Source organism: Zingiber officinale, chromosome 3B (assembly GCF_018446385.1).
Source record: "Zingiber officinale cultivar Zhangliang chromosome 3B, Zo_v1.1, whole genome shotgun sequence".
Classification (NCBI taxonomy): Eukaryota; Viridiplantae; Streptophyta; class Magnoliopsida; order Zingiberales; family Zingiberaceae; genus Zingiber; species Zingiber officinale.
Window position 1 is genome coordinate 82,847,683 of NC_055991.1, and position 21,866 is coordinate 82,869,548.

At 40.1% G+C, this 21,866-nt stretch overlaps 1 protein-coding gene across 1 annotated transcript; it reads right to left on the reverse strand.

Annotated features, from left to right (window-relative positions):
• Positions 1–6,549: 6,549 nt before the first annotated feature.
• Positions 6,550–8,558, reverse strand: LOC121968401 (exocyst complex component EXO70H1-like). Its single transcript, XM_042518791.1, has one exon. The coding sequence runs from the start codon at positions 8,539–8,541 to the stop codon at positions 6,748–6,750; it is 1,794 nt and encodes a 597-aa protein (XP_042374725.1). The 5' UTR covers positions 8,542–8,558; the 3' UTR covers positions 6,550–6,747.
• Between the last annotated feature and the right edge of the window lie 13,308 nt (positions 8,559–21,866).

Below are 21,866 nucleotides of genomic sequence, written 5' to 3' on the forward strand. Positions count from 1 at the left end.
ATAGCCGAAGCTAACATAAATAAATTATCAGTCAAGTTTGGAAGAATCCTCCCCGGAGCTCATCCCGGGGCACCCAACCCATACTGTCACCACATATGCTCATACTCATCCAATTAGCGACATAAGAAACATAATATATCCACATTATACTTAAGTCAATAGCACGTTACATTTATTCTGTAAACATACCAATTCATAAGAACCTTTCTATAGTCAAATTCATGCATAAATATAAGAATACTAATGAATAAGAACCTAACTCAGGCATAACGAAATAGAGAATGGATTACAAGAATTAAAACTAGCATGGAAAGCTTGAATCCCTTTGAACTCATGATACCCTCTTCAATATCAAAATTCCACAACGGAACCACAGTAGCTAAAGGAAAACCGAAACAATCTCATACAAAGTTCAAAATGCCTCAGTAAAACATAAGAATAAACTCGGAATTGATCCAACATCTACTAAATCTATCCAGAAGAGAAAGGAATTCAAAGTCTTCACAAGAAAAACCAGTACACCTCAAACCAATCAATATCCCAAGCCAACACAAAAGAATAGTACTTGGCTGAAACCTCTACTTAAGGAGTTTAGCTCCATTCATTTCCTAACCATGCCCATCCTAAAGAAGTAAGAAAAGAAACATCTACATTGAACCACACAAATGCAGGAAACCCAACACCCAATTCAAATCCAATCAGAGCATACATCATCCAAAGTTCATCAAGAACAAAAAAAAAAAAACAGCAAACTGACCACTGTACAAGAACACAGAACATCCTCAAATCACATATTAAAACCAGGTTCTAGAAATCTCCGAGACCCACTCCAACGTAGAAATTCTTTACCATCATCTACATCAAGAACAAATGCAAAAATCTCACTTCTATACCAGATCCCAGAAAGCATCATGGGAATCACATAATCGATTAGAAGAACCGAGCACTTCAACAATATCAGAATAACTCACTTGCTTGTGTCAAAATTCTAGACGCGTATAGAAAAAAACTTCATCCATCACTCACAAAATCAACGATCGGTCTAATCAGAAACTCTTCGACAAGAAACCAAGAAAGTATATCTTCTTCGATCTAACTTGAAGCCACATGAAATCCACAACCAATCAAAAGAACAGAACACCTAATGAAATTCACTACAAATTAGCTTTGATCAAGACTTAACGCACCCACAATCTATCCATAACCTATAGAAACAATAGGGAAATGTGAAGCGTCAACAAGACTAATCAAAATCACCAAAACCTCAGTTCAGGGCTTAAATCGTCAAGAAAACTAAGTAAGGAAACCAATTCATTCACAAACACCCAATACCATTGAGGAAATATGGAGTGATTCACAAGAATAAACAAGAACTACATGGAACAGAAATTCGGTTCACATCTCATCCAATCCCTCAACAACATCGGCAAGCATAATGGCCTCTCCTAGCTACCTAATCCATACCTTACGGAAGTCATACCCACATAGTGGTGTACTTTCCGTCTCTTCCTCGTTTCTCCGACGGAAACCCTCGTCCAGCCATTTCGTGCCGCCGATGAGATGGTTGAGGATCGGCATCCCCGATCGTAGCACCCTCAAAGGAAATGCCTGCATGAAGCGGTGCTTGGTCGGGTCTCAGCAATTGGCGGATAGCTCCGTCGCAAGTGGTGAAGGTGAAGAGGAAAAGGAATAATGGCGATTGGGGAAAACAGTGCGAGGAAAATTTCAACCGAACTTTATATATGTACTTAGGGTTATTAATTCTAACTTAGACTAATTAGTTCCATCAACTCCCAATTTAATTAGCGCTATCATAAACTTCCTTCAACCTTAGTAGTTCTATCCCCTTGAAATGTGTCATATAAATTCATTTTAAATCTTGAAAAATTTATAAAATTCATAGAAAATTTTATGGATTCATTCCTTAGTTAGTGCTCATGTGACCTTAGAAGATTCGTAAATGAATTCCATATTTACGCTAGTGAGACCTTACACTATCAACAAAAAAACACAAAGAATAGTCCTCCGAATAAGAATTTTGAAAACAATAAAAAGAATATGTAAGTATGCAAAATATACTCATAAAATGACACAAAATACATGCAAAACAATATTAAAAATCACGTAAGAAATGCACTCATCAAAAAACTAGCAACACGTTGTTGTTGGTCTAGGTAGATCCGCAACAACGTATAGCTAATCTTATTAGGATCAGAAACAGAGTGTTCTAACATGTATTATAGTCTATTTCAACTAATTTATTGTGTTGTACAAGTACAACAAGCAAGAAGATCATAATAATTTTGACAAAACAATTATTAGTACCACAATAACAATAATGTATACTACAACAACAACAATCTTACAACAATAACAATTTAGACCAAGATAATTTATAAAATAACACACCACAATAGGACAACAATTAATACAACATTTCATATACAATAAGTACAAACACACTACACATTGTCACTAATGAGATTGATGAATAGCTCATTCTAATTTGAATTTACTAACTTCATCCCTAATGATTGGAACTACAACCTCTACTCTAAATTTACTAATGTCTTCTTGTGCGAATTCCATATTGATATCATACATTAGATGTCGAATATATTACATTACGAAGAAGTCATAGTCATACTTACAATCTCACAAGTTTAAGTAGTAACAAAAATGGTATACCAAAATAACTATTTAATCATGTGCTAAATTTACTTATGAAAATTTTTGTTGGGGATAATCAACTTGTGTAAAGGTACATTCGTCTAAAGGTAGATAATCTTCTAATCCATCATGTATTTCTTTGAATTTATTACTAGAGAAAGTTTTCAGTCTATTTACCTATGAGAATGAGATGGAAAAACATAAATTAACGTAGAGTAATGATGTATTATAATGCAATAATGTTAATTCATATTTTTCTAATACTAACCAACTCTCCAAAATATTCATCATATGTTTCAATGTTGGGCATCGAATTAAAATGGTAGAAGGTTTTCGTGTTGGTGTCCATAACAATTAAATGAAAATGTGCATGGTTAATATTCAAAGGTATAAAAATTCACCTAACTTGCCTATTAGTCAGATTAGTATTGATTATTTAGTATAAAGTTGTTTCTCATAAATGCCCATATGATGACTACAAGAATCAAGATATGTTTGTAATTTAAAGCGTTAATACCACAAACATAATATAAGTTATCATATGAAAGGAATTTCTTACCTTGAATCTAGTTGAGTAATAAATGGATTGCTTATATGACCTACTAGATGAGGATGATTGCTTCCCTAAAGAGTATTGAAATGTATGCGTTGATTACTTCCCTATTCGTAAAAAGGTTGCCTAAGACACATGTAACGAAGACACTTCTTGTCAATGCGTAGTAGTTTTCCTCCCAAATAAAGTCTAAATAGTTCAGCTCAAACTCTCAAGTACTGATATGAGGTAGGTCACATCTTGGTCTCATTTTTTCTCTTTCGTTTCTATAAATTATCTTCAATATACTGCAAATAAACACAACTACAATTATTTAACAAACAAAAGATTAAGTGAAATCTATGAATTTTCAAGTAGTATTCAAGTATTACTATAAATATCTCAACTTACTTTAATAGCCTTCAACCTCATTGTGTTGAGTTCCTTCTCCCTTGCTTGTATTTTTTTTGCCTCCCTTGTTTCATCAATCTCGTCAGTCATTAATATAGTATTATATTCTTGTTTTTATTTTTTTTATTTTGTTAAATTTTCTATCCAGTTCCTACAAATAGAGGCAACTCAATGTATCTAACAAATATAACAAAAAGTGAAATCAATGAAATTGCATTTATTTATGAATTACTATAGATATCTTAACTTACTTTAAATGCATTCAATAAGAAAGTCTGGTATTCCTTATCCCTTGTCTGTATTATATCTGCCTCCTCTTCTTCTTCCATCTAATTGTTGACTATTAAAATCTTCTCCTTGCCTACCAAAATTTTTACCTTATTTTTTAAATTTTCTACTCTCCTCAACCTTCTTTATTTCTCTCTTGGTCCTCTTTGCACCAAATTGTTCGCTAGAAGGGTTTTTACATAACCTTTTATTATGGCCTAATTGTTTACACATTCAATAAGAAAGGCCTTTGGAAGGGAGTCCAAGAAGGAAGCTTATCAAGATTTCTCTCTTGGTCCTCTTCTTGCCTACACATTTTTTTTTACCTTTATGCTATGCTTCAACTTGATCCTCACTTTCTTCCTTTTTCCAAGTTGCACAATGCTACTAGGTGGTAAAATAGTATAATCTTATGCACCTATTGGCCAAAATTCTTTACATCTACATGAATATATATGATCTGTATAAGTACTTTTCCATGTTTTAAATAAAAAATAGTCATCACAATACAAATACAAGATTGTTTTCCTAAACAAACACACTGTAAAAACATATGAGCAAGGAAGCCTTGATATCTGGGACTCACCACATTCACATCTATGACTCTCCAACTCAACTATATAGGAGGATGCAGAAGTCACTACCTTTATTTTTGTTCTGCTATATGGATGTACTGTATAGTATTCAATTCTTCATCTCCTAATTTCAATCTGCTTCATAGCAAATGATGTCAAAGAATTTGTAGAATTAGACACTTCCTACGATTATAAACCATTATGCAACTTTCCTCCGTGGGTTGTTTATGCGTCTTGTTATTGGGAGTTCTCGAGTGTCTTTGAACAATGCGTTTATACTTTCGGAACAATTTATGGTTAACATTGCCTAATTTATACCAAAAAAATATGCATTTTCCCATTTTGTAGGTTCAACATTTTATATCCATCTATAAGCATCCACATGTTTCTCAAACATCCTCTGCATAATTTGATCATACTCGAAAATTGTATTTGCTCTAGTGGTAGCCCAAAATAATCCTAATACAGATCTACTCCGAATTTTTGTTACCGTATTACAAGACAGATTATAGCAACATAATCCATGGTAGTAGTAGGATAAACTTTACTCATTGCAAATAATATTTCATGATGTTTGTTAGATATTATTGTCATAGTCAATGGAGCAACTACAAGAAATGTTTTTAGATGATTTAGAAACCACTCCTAAGATGACTCATACTTAACCTCAGTAATTGCAAAGACAATTAACATAAGTTTTCTATTATCATCTACTAATGTGGCCATCAATAAAATGCTTGGATATTTATCACTCAAGTGGGGTTGCATCAATACCCATTAGTTTATGAAAGTATGTTCAGAAAACTCTACCACATGCACCAAAGGCCTAGAAACAACGTAGGCATTTTTTATCAACACTTATTTTTAATGCAACATATATTTCTATGTATTTATATTTTAGCTTTCGTAAAAGTCTAGGGAGGTCACTATAATCCTTTTCAAAATCACTTATAATCTTTGTTAGAGCTTTTTGATGTGCATTGTATGCCTTTCGATTTGATATGTCTACTATAAATCGTGCTCTCATATTTCACTAAATCAATCTGGGTTTATATTTATCTGCAAACAAAAAATGACTTTCAATCTAAAAGTTATGTGCATGCAGAATGATCACCCTTTCCTAAACCAAGACCGCACTAGTGTGCATCTAATTATTTTGTAACAGTCAACTTTATTTCTCCTATTACAATTATTACCCATGTGCAGTGCTCTCTATCATAAATTGTTTTAACTTTGATTTTCCCCGAGTCTTTTATTTTGTAAATAAATTATCTCTTTTTAGTATACTTAGTAAGCGCATCTCTAAAATATTTTTGGGTTGAGAATATCTATACAAGAATCAATAGTTTTTTAAGTTAGTTGAATGGAGTGAAGAATATGAAAGTTAAAGAAAATATATTACATGACTACTTAATTGAGTGTATATTATATTATCAAATGTTATAAAAATCAGATTAAATTTTATCTTACCAATAAATATTTTATCACTCTGGTCTGTTCTTGCCTTTGCAACGGAATAAGTGTTGAGTTCATTAGATAGGCATCCTCAGCTAATATAAACACATCTTCAATATCACTATATTTAGTAAAAATCACTTGCGGATCTATTGAATAGTTCATATCATTCGCTATAAATTTATGAGTGGAGACATCCCTTTCAATTTCTGTCAGCATTTTATTATCATAATATTCTAATTGAGTCCACGTATCTTAAAACATTTGTTCCAAACTCTGATCTAAGACATCCTCGACACTAATAGTTTTTTCTTTCAAATTGTATCTATAATTCTTACTTTCTCTGGCATTCACAACATTAGCAAAAGTAGAAGATGATATCTTATTACCACTAATATTTTCTCTGGTATTTACCACAACATTAGTAAAAGTAGAAGATGATATCTTATTACCATTAATATTTATGTTTAATGTATCATTATCAAATAAGGCTTATTTTTATGAATCAATTAATTTCATCCATGAGAACGCTTCATCAAGAAAAATAAATCCATGCATACTTAATACTTATGGGCTTCCGAGTTTCTACCAAATTTAACATTGCTGCGTACTAGAATCGAATTATGATGCTCTCAAATATACTCGTTGCGCCTTACCCATGTATCATGTTGGGGGCAACGAAGTCACAATATCTTATACAGTGAAGACCTCTCTCCAATAACATTCACGATATTAGAGAAGTTTAAAAGTAGAATGTTGTGAAAGACATTTTTCACATGTGTTCAATGACAAAAAAAAAAAAAAAGTAAAGAAATAAATTGATCTATTACAACAAAACTACACGGTTTGGTTCGATACATTGAGGGTATTCGAACCGGATCCTGAGCCATCCGAACCGGACAACTGAGAGAAGAGTCCGCCAAGACGATCCCACACTTCGTCCGGCGTTGGGAAGCCCGCCACGCCGGCCGCCGTACTCAGCCGCCGGGCGTGGAACCCTCGGTAAGCCGGGACCACCATCTCCCTTACCCTCTCCCTGGTCTCCTCCCTCATTGCAGCGTCCACCACCGCCCACTCAGCCTGAGCCGCCAAGGCCTCCTCCAGCGCCGCCCCGAAACCCCGCATCCGCTCCCTGGCCTCCGCCGCCGAGGAGACCTCCGTCGCTGGCACCATCGCTGCGAGGGGACCCCACGCTACGCGCTCGTATCGGGCCAGATGATGCCTCGCCTTAGCCGCATGCCGTGCCGACCAGTCCGGCCCCAGGAGCCCCCGCAGAGCGCAAGAGCCGACCTTGTTCACGACATACTGGAGGTTGTTCGCCATGAAAAGGTGCGAAAGGGCGGCGTCGTGGTACGCATCGGCTTTTCCATCAAGCTTCAAAAGCAGCGTCTCGATCAGCCGCGCGACCAGAACTAGCGGCGGTGAAGTGGCGGAAACAGAATGCGGCGGCGGCGACGGTTGCCACGAGTCGAAGATCTCCTCGGCTGAGGGATGGTAGTCGGCGAGCAGTGCGAGGTAGTTCATTGCGTACCGGTTCATCGGGTGGACGCTGCCACCTGGGACCGGCGACTGTGAGGGCTCCTTAACGATCGCCGACTCGAAGTCCGCCAGTCCGATCCGCGCGGCCTCCGTGAGCTTGGCGAGGGAGGCCACCACCTGCGTCCGCACGGAAGCGGTGGACTCGAAGGAGAAGACGAGCCCAACCTCCGGCCAAAGCTCCGCCAACACGTCGTGCATGTCCAACATCCGGAAGAGCTTATCGTGGGAGCGCTTAATCGAACGGGCCACTAACTCCGGGAAGGCAAAGAACTGGACGGCGTCTCCGGTGATAGTGGAGAAGACGGCCTCCCGGACGACATCGGAGTCGGCGAAGACTTGGTCAACGAGGACGCGTTCGCCGTGGAACAGAGTGCGGACGGCGACCCGCGCGGCGGCGAGCCAAGATCGGATTTTGAGCTCGAGCACGGACCAATCCATCTTGTAGCTTTGCAATCGCAGCTCGAATCCGAGACGAGCGAGTCCGTCGTCGACGATGGACTTGCGGAAGGTGCGGTAGATCCTGACGCACTCCTTGCCGTAGCCGGCGAAGATCATGGCGCCAGCGATGACCCGGAGGTCTTCGACAGTGGTGGAATCTCCTACGGCAGTCGCGGCAGTCTCTTCATCGTCCCAAGGATCGATGTCGGAGACGCTGGAGCGGGCGGAGCGGACGGAGACGGACTCTGGGTCGAGGAGGTCGCGGTTGGCGGCGAGGATTTGGTAAAATTCCTTCTCGAGGCGGCGCATGGCGGCCTGCATCAGGGTCTGCGAACGGGCGAGGGAGGGGTGAGAGAGGCCGGAAGGCTGCCCGGCGGCGGCGACGTCGAGCATACGGCGCTGCAGGGAGGAGACCTGGGCCACGAAGCGGCGGGCCTCGACGCGGTCCTCGTAGAACAAAGACGTGATCTTGGCGTAACCAGAGGAGTTCGGATCCCATTTGATCACCATCGCTTCCGCGCTCGCCACCTCCGCCTCCAATCTCGACACCACCTCCGGCGATGATGAAGTCGAAGAAGAAGCATCGCCGGCTTCTGCATCGCCGGAATGGCGTCGGCGGCCATCAAAGAGCAGTCTCAGTCCTTTCCTCGTCATCGTCTTCAATTGAAATCGTCAACTTATTTGATAAGTGAGATTCGATCGATTGATCGCTCGCGTAACGCGTCTTTATAAAGATATCGAGGAAGGGCAGTACGGAATTTCGTCACGAGGGGAGTGCGATCGCAGAGGAGAAGAGGATGCGTCGAATGATGATCTGGATCCTAATGTTCAATAGTCAACGATTACGTCATATCGTTAATTATCTGATCATTTTTAGGAGGTAAATGAACTCACGATTTGTGAACAAATTTAATGTTGGATTTGATAATAACCTATTTATATTTATTTAATATATAAAATTAATTAAATAAATAAGATTGAATAATTTTTTAAGTTAAATAAATAAATTTAAATTGTTTAGCTCTAAATTATATTTATTAATAAAACTTTTTTTAATATGTTAAATAAATAATAAAATTAAATAAATAAATTTTAATTATTAAACATAATAATTAATAAAAATAAAATTGTTAAACAATCAAATCAGCTTAAATTGAGAGCTCCATTACATCTAAATAAATCAAGCTCAAATTAAGTTTCAAATAAGTTCAAGTTCATAAAAAAATAAATCAAGTCAATTTTGAATAATTATTTTAAAAACTTGATTTATTTTATGCTCGGTTCGATTACTTTATCAAATAAATTTAAATATCCCAACTTTCGACTCGGCTTATTTACCATCCTAATCACTTTGAACACAGTTTTACAAACAGGTCCTACTTAACCTAAAAATCCACAGAAAAGCCATAAAATTCAAATGATAACTTATAATCATGAAATCAAATTGATATCTGGTGAAAAGTTTGACTTGATTTGTTAATTAATTAATTATTTGTTTGAAAAACTTACTAATTTTCACATTTAGAAATTTTATATGACCTCACATTATTTAAGATAAAACTCTTTCAAAACTATTTTATTCCCATTTAATTTCTTAAACTATTTGTAAGTTTATTTCTTGGCATGGAAGAAATTAAAGAGAAGGGATAAACATGAACTAATAAAAAGAGATAAATTTGTCAAAACATTTCCAATAGATAATAAGAACAAGAGAATTGGTCCACATCTAGAAGTCAACATTATTCCTTCAAGGGAGCCATCGTGGGCATGAGTCTTCTTGAATGTCTATAGGACATTTTCAAACTTACGCGCTTGACTTTCGAAATTCTTAAAGGACGCGCTATAATTTCATATTTAACAAAGAAGGTATTTTTTTTCCAATTATCCTTATTAAAATAAATTATGATATACCGACCACATCATAAGGCTCAGCGCCTGTCCCGCACGGCCAGGTCTCTAGGTCGACCACACGACTAGGCCACTAGGCCTCTAGGTCGACCAAACCGCTATGCAACCGTACGACTAGACCTCTAGGTTGGCCATGCAGCTAAACAATTGTATAGCAAGGTCATTAGGTTGATCGAGCGAGACTGCGAGGGCGGTCACTCGACCTCTAGGTCAAATAACTGTGTAGTGAGGCTACTAGGACGGTCACTCAATCTCTAAGTCACTTGGTTGCCTGGATACTTGAAGGCTTGGCCACGTAGTCGCCTAAGAGCCTAGTCTCAAGGCATGCTCTTGTCTTAGCCGTCTATATATATTTTTGGATTTTTTTTAATTTTTTAATAAAAAGGGTATTTTTAAAGGAAAAGAAAGTACATTTAAAATAAAATATGAAACTACATGCGTTTTTGGGAAATTCCGAAATCTAAAGCGGATGCTTTTAATTTGGTGGGCTAACTTGAACATGAAGAAATATAGTACATATAAACGTGAACATGAACATATAAACGTGAAATAACGTGTAGATAGTTCTCAGGGCGTAGATTAATTGGGGGCGCATGATTTTATGGTTGAGAAGTCTGAGATTTAATTCTCGGGATATCATTATATGAGATTAACATATCGATCATGCGCTTTTATATACCTATATTTATAGAATCGATTCTAGGTTAACATTCTGGTCATGCAATTTTACTTATTTTTTCTTCCCCCATATCTACTGATTTTAAGGGCCGCTGGTTCCATATTTGTGAAATAACGTGTAGACCATGATTTTTAAATCCAAGACTTATCACAATTAACCACTTTATCAAAGATGTATAAAAATAATTGAGAATAAAGCCTAAAAGATGGAATTGACGACGTTTCTATTGATTGTGAAACTTGGAATCCGGATAGACACTTCGAAAGATGAGTTGGATTTGTGAAAGTTTTGAGAGAAGGGAAATATATTAAAATGAAAGTATATCTTGAGAAATACATATATCTTGATAAATATAGAATATAAAACTTATATAGTTATAGTTAAGTTAAGTAATAGAAAAGAAAAAAGACTAAATTAATTTAAAAGTTATAAATAAATAAATATAATTTAAATTATAGTTAGAAGTATTGAAAATTTATCGGACAAAAAAGGAAGTGCAAAGCAGAATGAGTTTTAATAAACATATTAGCTATCTGCAGCGAGTAAGAAATAAAAGGTAACGTAATAGTGTCAAGTTGTAGATGATGACAAATGAGATGACAATCAATTTCAATATGTTTCGTTTTCTCATAAAAAAATATATTGTGCGCAATCTGAATGACACTTTGATTATCATAATGAAGAGTAGTAGGTTGCCTAAGAAGAATTCTTATATCTGCAAATAATTAATATAACCAAACAATCTCACAAGTGGTGATAATCATGAATGTTTGAGTTTGACTCGTTTATAATCAAACCGAGCTTGATCTTTATTTAACGAATATATTCATGGCTCACGAGCTTTTATCGAACCTAAAAAAAGCTTAATGAATATAAATTATAAATTTAAATATTTATTAAAAACTAAATTATATATTTAGAGAAAATTATAATATTCTGGTTAAAATTTATAATTTTATTCTAATAAATAAATTTAATATATTTGTCTATATTTTTCATAAGTAGAGTGTAAAATCTATAAATTCAATATCAAAATTATTATTATTTTCATTTAAAAGTCTATTCATGAGTTTACTAACAAGCATGTTCACGAACTAACGAGCCGAGTATTGTGAAGTTTGAGTTTGATTTGTTTATCTTAACGAGTCTCATTAAACAAACTCCAACGAGCTTTTATCGAATCAAACTTCGAATAGTGTAAGTACCCCGTAACGGTTTTGATGTGATCAACCAAGTCAAGTTAGGTCTTGTTATTATTTTGATGCCCTATGTCTAAGTGTGAAGGAACTTAAGAGCACAAGAAGTTGAGCGAAAGACACAGCTAGAGAGAAGGACGACATGGGAGAGAGTCGACGGGCTCGATGCATCTAAGGGATGAGGTGTTGTGGAAGAGTAAGTTGGCGAACGAGAAGGAGGCGTGCGGTGTTTCCAAGGGACAAGAAGTTGGAGCAGAAGGTTGCTCGCGAAGGACGAAAATGGGTTCGAGTGAGCCCTATTCTGGATGGCCGAAATCACCCAACCGATCAGAGCTGGAGTGAGAGCTCGGACCAAAATTCAACACAAAGGTTGACTTTGGTTCGGGCGCCTGGACTAAGTCGAGGCACTCGGACTAGAAATTTTATCGAAAAAGACGTGGCGCAATCCGTTGCGAAGAGAATAAAATTCTATCCACGTCCAAGCACCTGGAAATCTTCCAAGTGCCCCGATCAGAGCTATAAATACAGCCTGATCCCAGTAGCTTAGAATATCACTTGTAATACGACTTCTATTCGTGTTCTACTACTTTTATGAGTTGTCAATGTTGTAAAGAGGCTACTCCGCCCAAAGGAGGTTTGAGTAAACTTCATTTGTCTAGGATTAGCAATCCTCTAATTACAAACCTAGTAAATTCTCTTGCCTCTGCTTTTAGTTTATGCATTTACTTTCTATTATTATACAAATGCTTTCTTAATTTAGTTTGAAACGTCGAGAAAGGTTTGATTTGTATTTTCAGGCTCTTCAACCCCCTCTATTCGGCCACCAGGGGACCAACAATTGGTATCAAAGCGAGGTCACTTCAGAAGAACTAACCATCGGCCGAAGCAAAGAAATCGATGGCTCGACCAAGGCTCATCCCACCAAAATTCAAGGGGAAATTTGTGCACTGGAAACGCTGAATGAATGTATTATTTTACAGTTCCAAAAGATCAACAAGGCATAGAGAGAGAAGAGTACCTCTGGACGAAAAAGGAGCAAAGCGATTTCGTAGCCAACAGCAGAATGGAATATTGCCTTTTAAGTGTACTACCGTCTCAAGAAGTAAATCGCATTGGAATCTACACATCAGCAAAAGACCTTTGGGAGAAGTTCCTAGAACTTCATGAAGGAACATCCAAAGCGAAACTCACACGATGGGACATTCTTTGGAATAAATTGATGAACATCCGTCTAGAAAAAGGTGAGAAGGTAAATGAACTACACACGAAGATCAAGGAGCTGATCACCGGACTGGTCAACCTCGATGAAACGGTAACCAACCGAGACTCAGTACGCTACGCACTCAATCTTGGTACCCCAAAGTTGTTTTGATGTGATCAAACAAGTTAAGTTAGGTCATGTTGTGTTTAACCCTGTGTTTAAGTGTGCAGGAACTTAGGAGCATAGGGAGTCGAGCAAAAGACGCAGCTAGCAAGAAAGACGGCACAGGAGAGAGTCGACGGGCTCGGTGCATCTGAGGGACGAGATGCTGCAGAAGAGTATGTGAGCAGACGATAAGGAGGCACGCGGCGTTTCCGAGGGACGAGAAGCCGAAGCGGAAGGTTGCTCGAGAAGGCCGAAAGTTGGGTTCAAGTGAGCCTATTCCGGATGGCCGAAATCACCCAAGCGAGCGGAAATACCTGGACCGAAGCAAGGGGAGCTGAAGCTGGAGACCCGGAGAGAAAGTCAACTAAAAGTTGACTTTTCCCCTTCGGGGCGCCCTGAACGATTCTAGGCGCCTGGATCAGTCCGGGGCGCCTGAAACGATTCCAGGTGCCCGGAGCAGTTCGGACACCTGGAACCCAAGTTTTAGCCATTTCGACATGGTCTTTGACTGTTGCGTCGGGGATACATTTTTATCCCACTCCAGGCGCTTGGAACCCTTCCAAGCACCCCGACCAAAGCTATAAATATATTCTTGGTCCCAGAAGCTCAAAACAATAAGCATTTTTGCAACAATACTTGTACACATCTTAGTTTTTGTTTAGTTTCTTATTTTCTGTGTTTTCACTACTATAAAGAGGCTTCTCCGCCTAAAGGAGAAACTAGTGCTAATCAATTCCTTGGATTAACAACCTCCCTGGTTGTAACCAAGTAAAACCTCTGAGTCTCTGCTTTTCAGTTTATTTATTATTTAATACAAGTATTCTTTAATTAAGTTATTTATCTGAGAAAGATTCTTTTGTTTGATTTTGTGCAGGGGCTATTCAACCTCCCTTCTAGCAGGCCACCAACTGTCCTACAAGTGGTATCAGAGTCAGGATGCTTCAGGAGGACTAACCACCGATCGAAGCACTGAATCAATGGTCGGACCAAGTATATAGCCACCGAAGTTCGAGGGGGAGTTCGCGAGTTGGAAAAAGAGAATATAAGTATTTTTTTAAATCAATTTTGAATTGCTTTTAATAATGATGTTCAGTTTTGTAGCACCCGAAGATAAGGAAGAATATTAGTAGATGAAGAAGGAGCAGGTCGACTACATGGTAAACAACAAAATAGAGTTTCATCTGTTGAGCATCCTACTGCCATAAGAAGTCAACCGGATCAGCGCTTACAACTTAGCAAAGGAGTTTTGGGAGAAGTTCCTTGAGCTACACGAAGGGACATTCGAAGCGAAGCTCGCGAGACAAGACTTACTTTGTAACCAGCTCACCAACCTTTGATTTGAAGAAGATGAATCCATTACACACCTTCACTCGAGGATTAAGGAGCTCATTACCGGACTTTCGAATCTCAGAGAAAATATAAGCAACCGAGATTCGCTAAGATACGCTCTAAATGCTTTCCCTAGAAATACGAAATGGGCATCATTAGTAGATGTCTATTATATCTCTAAGGACTTAGTGTTGGGATCTTAGATGGCTAGAGGGGGGGTGAATAGCCTCTTAAAAACTTAAACACAAATTTCTACAAAGAAACTTGTTAGCACAGTGGAATTAGGAAACTAAAACAAAGAGGAAACAAGCACACTAACACACGGATTTACGAGGTTCGGGGATAACTTGCCCCTACTCCTCGGCGTGTCCGTAAGGTGGACGACCCCTTGATCTTCGGTAGATCGCACCCCGGATAAATTCCGGCTAAAGATCCTCCTTCTCGGTGGAGTAACCTCTTCACAAAGTCTCAAGAAATATATATGTTAAAGCACAAGACTTACAGAGCTCGGTGGCAAAGAAGAATGAACTAACGCTTACAACCACGCGAGGATCAGTGGAAACAGAGAACTCACAGATAGCAGTTTCTCACCCGAGAGCTCAAGAACTTAGCACACCTCAACGATCAACAGAACGTTTTGTTTTCTTTTTTCACTTTCTTGCTTTCTTGTTGTTCTTTCCTCTCGCTTTTTACTGCTTCTTAAGCCCCTGTTCTCTGTGTTGGTGCAACCTTAGGTCAAGGTTGACCTGGTCGACCCGACTCGAGTTGACCTGACTCGAGTTGTATTTTGATGTTTGACAAGAACAGAAGAGTTGTATTTTGATGGGAGATTGTTGGTGCAACCTTAGGTCAAGGTTGACCTGGTTGACCTGACTCGAGTTGACCTGACTCAAGTTGTATCTTGATGTTTGACAAGAACAGAAACTTGGGAGGTTGTGGGTGCAACCCTTGGTCAAGGTTGACCTGGTTGACCCGAGGTGAGGTGACCTGACTCGGAAAAGTCCAAGCAGGGAGTTTGGCACGGGAAAAGTCCAAGCAGGGAGCTTGGCACGAGAGAAAGTCCAAGTATGGAGACTTGGCATGGAGAAGTCCAAGTATGGGAACTTGGCAAGTGGGAGTCGGAGAGAGCTCGGTAGCTCGTTCTCCGAACTGTGGTCAGAGAGGGCTCGGTAGCTCGTTCTCTAGACCGGATGTGGAAAGTCCTAGTGAGTGAAGCCAGGCAGACGGATAAGTCCTGGTGAGTGAAGCCAGGCAGTGGGAAAGTCCTGAGATTGGAAATCCTGGTGAGTGAAGCCAGGTGAAAACCCTAGTGAGTGAAGCTAGGTGAAAGTCCTGGTGAGTGAAGCCGGGCAAGGGAAAATCCAGATGGATCAAGGGTGATCGGACATCTGGTGTTGAGAAGGTCAAGTGGGTCAAAGGGATTGACCGGACACTTGGTGGGGAGTCTTAGCAGGTCAAGGGAGTGACCGGATGGTAAGCATGATGTACCAACAGGTCAAGGTTGACCGGGTGTTGGTTTGGAAGGTTTGGGACTTGGTTTGGGCAAAAACCAAGCTCTGGATCGATCAGTGGATCGATCCAGTGATACGCTGGGTTAGCTGATCGGTCTGGTGACCGATCAGTAACCAAACAGAAGCATTCTGTTGCTTATCTGATCAGTCAGCAGACCGATCAGTGATCGATCAGTAGCATATAGAGAAGTTCCTGATTGGTCTGCAGATCGATCAGGAGACGATAAGAAGGAGATCACCTTCGGGAGGGAAAGGTCCTGATCGGTCATGGGACCGATCAGGGAAGGACCTGATCGGTCACCATGACCGATCAGGGAAGGGCCTGATCGGTCACCATGACCGATCAGGGAAGGGCCTGATCGGTCTTGTGATCGATCAGGACCCTTGTGGACCGATCAGGATGAAGCCTGATCGGTCCACATCCTAGCCGTTGCGTAGCAACGGCTAGTTTCTTCTGTGTCTTCGTCGCAGGTTATAAAAGAGATTGAGGAGCTACTGTTAGTCTTCTTCTTCTTCTCTGTTCCTGGTTGCTGCTACTATTTCTCTAGAGCTTTGCTGAGCTCTCATTGTGCTGAAGCTTCGGGTGAGCTTTCGTGCTGGTTTTCTAGCGATTCTTGGAGCCGTGAAGCTGCTGCTTCATCAACGGACTCCGACGAGAAGGCAAGCAAGTGTTGTTCACATTCCTGTTAGTCTTGTTCTTCTTGTTCTATTTTGTTGTACTCCTTATTGCTGTTGCAAAGAATTTGTGGTGAGGTTTCTCCACCCAGAAGGAGTTTTCATTAGCCGGTTCTCCGGGGTTTCATCCACCGACGGATTGATAGGCTTCGTCCACCTTACGGACACGCCGAGGAGTAGGAGCATCATCTCCGAACCTCGTTACATCGGTTTGTTTGAGGTTTGTCTTTCTCATTTTCGTTTCTATTGTCTATTTCCGCTGCGCTAACCTAATTCGTAGGAAGAAACGAAAGGATTTGGGGTCGGCTATTCACACCCCCCTCTCTAGCCGCGATCATCGATCCTAACAAGTGGTATCAGAGCGAGGTCGCTCTTCGCCGGATTAACACCCGAGGGAGCACGAGCTAGAGAATGGATCTTTTTGGAGAAGATGTCACGATTCCACCCTTCTACGATCGCGACGACTTTGCGTTTTGGAAGGTAAGAATGAAGTACTTTCTTATGACTAACCTTGAAAATTGGAGTTGTGTTCAATTAGGTTTCAAGCCTCCGATGGACAAGAAAGGAGGAACCCTAGAGAAGAAGGAGTGGACCAAGGAACAAGTCCACCAATCCCTAGTCAACGATGAGGTATTGAAAATCTTTGAATTTTCTTTACCTAATGATGTTCTATGTAAGATAGGTGGATACAACAATGCCAAGGAGCTGTGGAACAACTTGGCTAAGTTCCATGAGGGGAACTCCACTTCAATCCATGAAGAGGAGTCAAGTGAGCCAAGGAGTTCACTTCATGGAGGAATGGATTTAGAAGTTGAGGGCCACTCAACATCTAAAGAAGAAGAGGAGGAGAGTTCTTCTTCAAGTTCGGAGCAAGAAGAAGAAGCTTATACCTCTGGAAGGGATGAAGGAGAGAGCTTACATCCCACCTCAACCCTAGGTAACTCAAGCAATTTAAGTTCTAGTAAATTGCATATATTATGCTTTGAGTGTAGGGAATTTAGACATTACAAGAGTAAGTGTCCAAAGAGGATTAGGAAGACTCCACCGGCGCCAAAGATCAAGGAAGCCGGAGTCCCGATACGCAAGAGCAAGGAGCATGTGGTGTGCTTCCAATGCAAGCGAAGGGGACATTATCGGAGCCAATGTCCGAGGGGGAGGCAATCTCACAAGGACAAGAGACCGAGCACATCGATAGGGGGAGCTAGGGCAAACCCTAAGGTAATTTCTAAGGCACATTCTTGCAATTCTAGTAGGATGCATGCTAGTAGCCTTATTGCTATTGTCAAGAATGATAAGCATGATAATTATAGAAATCGATACACATGCTTGGGTGCTAAACATGTTAGCTTGAATAAGGATAATTCTAGAAATGTCAACCCTAGGATTAACTCATCTAAGGTTAAGGGAAACCTAGATAGGAATCCCAAAACTACTAGACATATGCCTAGGAGTACCTCAAAGAACAATGACAAATTAAAACTTGAGGTATTAGAAAAGGAGAATCAAGTTTTGAGGTCAAGACTTGACACTTTAGAAAAGACCCTTAAAAATTTAGAGAAGTCAACTCTAGGGTCTAAGGGTCAAAAACCCAAGTCCAAGGACATGAAAGGTTTGGGTCACAAACCTAAGTCCCAAGTGGTCAAGCCCACTTATCACAATGTTCCATTCGATTATGGAACAAAACCTAGGGCTAGGAAGACCATCACCAAGGTCACAAGGGGAGTCACCCCTAGAGTTGATCTTGATGAGTCCCAAATGACCAAGGCTTTAAAGCCTAAGAGGGTCATTAGGAGGGTTGCTAGGGAAGTCATCCCTAGTGAATATTTAGTGAACCCAATGAGCTCCAATAGGTATTGGGTTCCTAGGAGCGTGATTCCATCACACTAGATGGTTTAGGGTGTGCCAACCTTACTTGAATAGGTAGTTAACCTAATCATGGCAAAAGGTGGCACCTTGGGAATTTTCAAGGTCTAATCAAGCCTTGAAAATGAAAGTGAAAATTATTCCTAAGGTGATTAGAATGTGCCAATCAAATTTGAGGAGTCTTCTAGAGTCAATCTAGTTGGCACGTAGTGATCTAAAAATCTTTTGTATTTGATTTTAGGTCTATTACACTTAGGAATATAGAATTTATGGCAAAATGATCAAAATTATCAAAAATGGCAACTAAAGCTAGAATTAGGTATTTTCTATACCTTGACATGTTATTTGCCATATATTGTTTGCCATATGCCATGTCATGACATCATATTTTAATCTATGATCATTTGAAATGTCATGATAATGCTTAGGTTATTTATATGTCATGTTTTATTTAAGTTTCATACTTTATGCCATGACATCATGACATTGGCACATGTTATTAGTTATGATACAATTATATGCCATGTCATCATCTTGTGCATTTATAATCAATGAAATTGATTTAAGGTTAAAAACACAATTTGATATGGAGATCAAATTGATGTTTAGAAAATGCATGAGACCTTAGCCTAAGATAACCTAAACCCATATCTCACATCAAAATTGACTTGGATGTGTTTGATACACCTTAGATGTGTGTGAGATATTAGGATTGTGAGTTAGGATCAAGGTGCATAGTTCTTGTACCTAGATGAGCCTAATTCTAAAAGGGGGATCATAGGAAAAGCTTGTGTACAAGTCATGTACATATAGCCCTAAGATTGTGGTCCCAAATTAAAGGGTTTAAAATCATTTCAAAGTTGATTTGAAAAACCTTGATAAAGCTTTTCTAGTGATAGCATTCATCATTGAGCAAAGTGATACAAAGATGAGTTAACTTTGAGCTATTTCAAAGACTTTTGAATTTTGTATCAAGATTTGAAAATGGAACTTATTTTGATAGAAAACTTTTTTTCCATGATAGTATACGTTATGAGGAATGTATCCTCAAAATTTTACAATTTTTGAAATTTTCTGTGATTTTCTAGAGGTTTCTGAATTTCGGAAGGAAATTCAGAAATTGATATCAGAGGTTGTGGACCGATCAGAAGGGAGTCTGATCGGTCCAGCCAGTTATGGATCGGTCACGGTGACCGATCCAGGGAAGACCTGATCGGTCTGGTGACCGATCAGGGCGTGCTAGTTTCGACTGTGCTGTCTGAAATTTCTGAAATTTCAGCAATGAAGTTGGTATTTTAGGTTTCTAAAGGTTTGGAACTCTCCAAGACATTGTTGGTGCAATGGTTAAGGGGGAGTTGACCTTTAGGGGGAGTTTTACCTATTAGTCAAGGAGGAGTTGACATTTAGGGGGAGTTTTTACTCCTAAAAGACTTAAGTGATATGAGATTATCACTAAGTTAATTGTTGACTCTAGTGTCAAGGGGGAAATTAAAGATTTCAATGAAAGGTATGGGACTTTCATTAAGAAGAAACTCTTGACCTTGATTCACTCCTTTTGATGTGTGTCAAAAAGGGGAAGAATGTCTAGAGAATGTTCAAGGAAGAACATTGGAGTTAGTGGGAAAGTTTATTGATCACGACGAGTGAAGTTGTGAACAACGATAACTTACTCTTCAGGGGGAGAGTTTGTTGATGTGTGCCAATAGGGGGAGAATGAAGGGTTTAAGTTAGGCCTTCATTATCTAAGAAGGAGGTTGCCTTTTTAGAAGGAAAATGTAAGGTTGTAACTTATGTTTCATTACCTAGTGGCATGAGGAAAGTTGAGGCTATTGGATTAGCCTAACTTAAAGGTATTGTCAAACATCAAAAAGGGGGAGATTGTTGGTGCAACCTTAGGTCAAGGTTGACCTGGTTGACCCGACTCGAGTTGACCTGACTCGAGTTGTATTTTTATGTTTGACAAGAACAGAAGAGTTGTATTTTGATGGGAGATTGTTGGTGCAACCTTAGGTCAAGGTTGACCTGACTCGAGTTGACCTGACTCAAGTTGTATCTTGATGTTTGACAAGAACAGAAACTTGGGAGGTTGTGGGTGCAACCCTTGGTCAAGGTTGACCTGGTTGACCCGAGGTGAGGTGACCTGACTCGGATAAGTCCAAGCAGGGAGTTTGGCACGGGAAAAGTCCAAGCAGGGAGCTTGGCACGGGAGAAATTCCAAGTATGGAGACTTGGCACAGAGAAGTCCAAGTATGAGAACTTGGCAAGTGGGAGTCGAAGAGGGCTCGGTAGCTCGTTCTCCGAACTGTGGTCAGAGAGGGCTCGGTAGCTCGTTCTCTAGACCGGATGTGGAAAGTCCTAGTGAGTGAAGCCAGGCAGACGGATAAGTCCTGGTGAGTGAAGCCAGGCAGTGGGAAAGTCCTGGTGAGTGAAGCCGGGCAGATTGGAAATCCTGGTGAGTGAAGCCAGGTGAAAACCCTAGTGAGTGAAGCTAGGTGAAAGTCCTGGTGAGTGAAGCCGGGCAAGGGAAAATCCAGATGGATCAAGGGTGATCGGACATCTGGTGTTGAGAAGGTCAAGTGGGTCAAAGGGATTGACCGGACACTTGGTGGGGAGTCTTAGCACGTCAAGGGAGTGACCGGATGCTAAGCATGATGTACCAACATGTCAAGGTTGACCGGGTGTTGGTTTGGAAGGCTTGGGACTTGGTTTGGGCAAAAGCCAAGCTCTGGATCGATCAGTGGATCGATCCAGTGATACGCTGGGTTAGCTGATCGGTCTGGTGACCGATCAGTAACCAAACAGAAGCATTCTGTTGCTTATCTGATCGGTCAGCAGACCGATCAGTGATCGATCAGTAGCATACAGAGAAGTTCCTGATTGGTCTGCAGACCGATCAGGAGACGATCAGAAGGAGATCACCTTCGGGAGGGAAAGGTCCTGATCGGTCATGGGACCGATCAGGGAAGGACCTGATCGGTCACCATGACCGATCAGGACCCTTGTGGACCGATCAGGATGAAGCCTGATCGGTCCACATCCTAGCCGTTGCGTAGCAACGGCTAGTTTCTTCTGTGTCTTCTTCGCAGGTTATAAAAGAGGTTGAGGAGCTACTGCTAGACTTCTTCTTCTCTGTTCCTGGTTGTTGCTACTATTTCTCTAGAGCTTTGCTGAGCTCTCATTGTGCTGAAGCTTCGGGTGAGCTTTCGTGCTGGTTTTCTAGCGATTCTTGGAGCCGTGAAGCTGCTGCTTCATCAACGGACTCCGACGAGAAGGCAAGCAAGTGTTGTTCACATTTCTGTTAGTCTTGTTCTTCTTGTTCTATTTTGTTGTACTCCTTATTGCTGTTGCAAAGAATTTGTGGTAAGGTTTCTCCACCCAGAAGGAGTTTTCATTAGCCGGTTCTCCGGGGTTTCATCCACCGACGGATTGATAGGCTTCGTCCACCTTACAGA

Coding starts and splice junctions, on each gene's coding strand:
- LOC121968401 (XM_042518791.1), bottom strand. CDS start 8,541: ATGACGAGGAAAGGACTGAGACTGCTCTTTGATGGCCGCCGACGCCAT.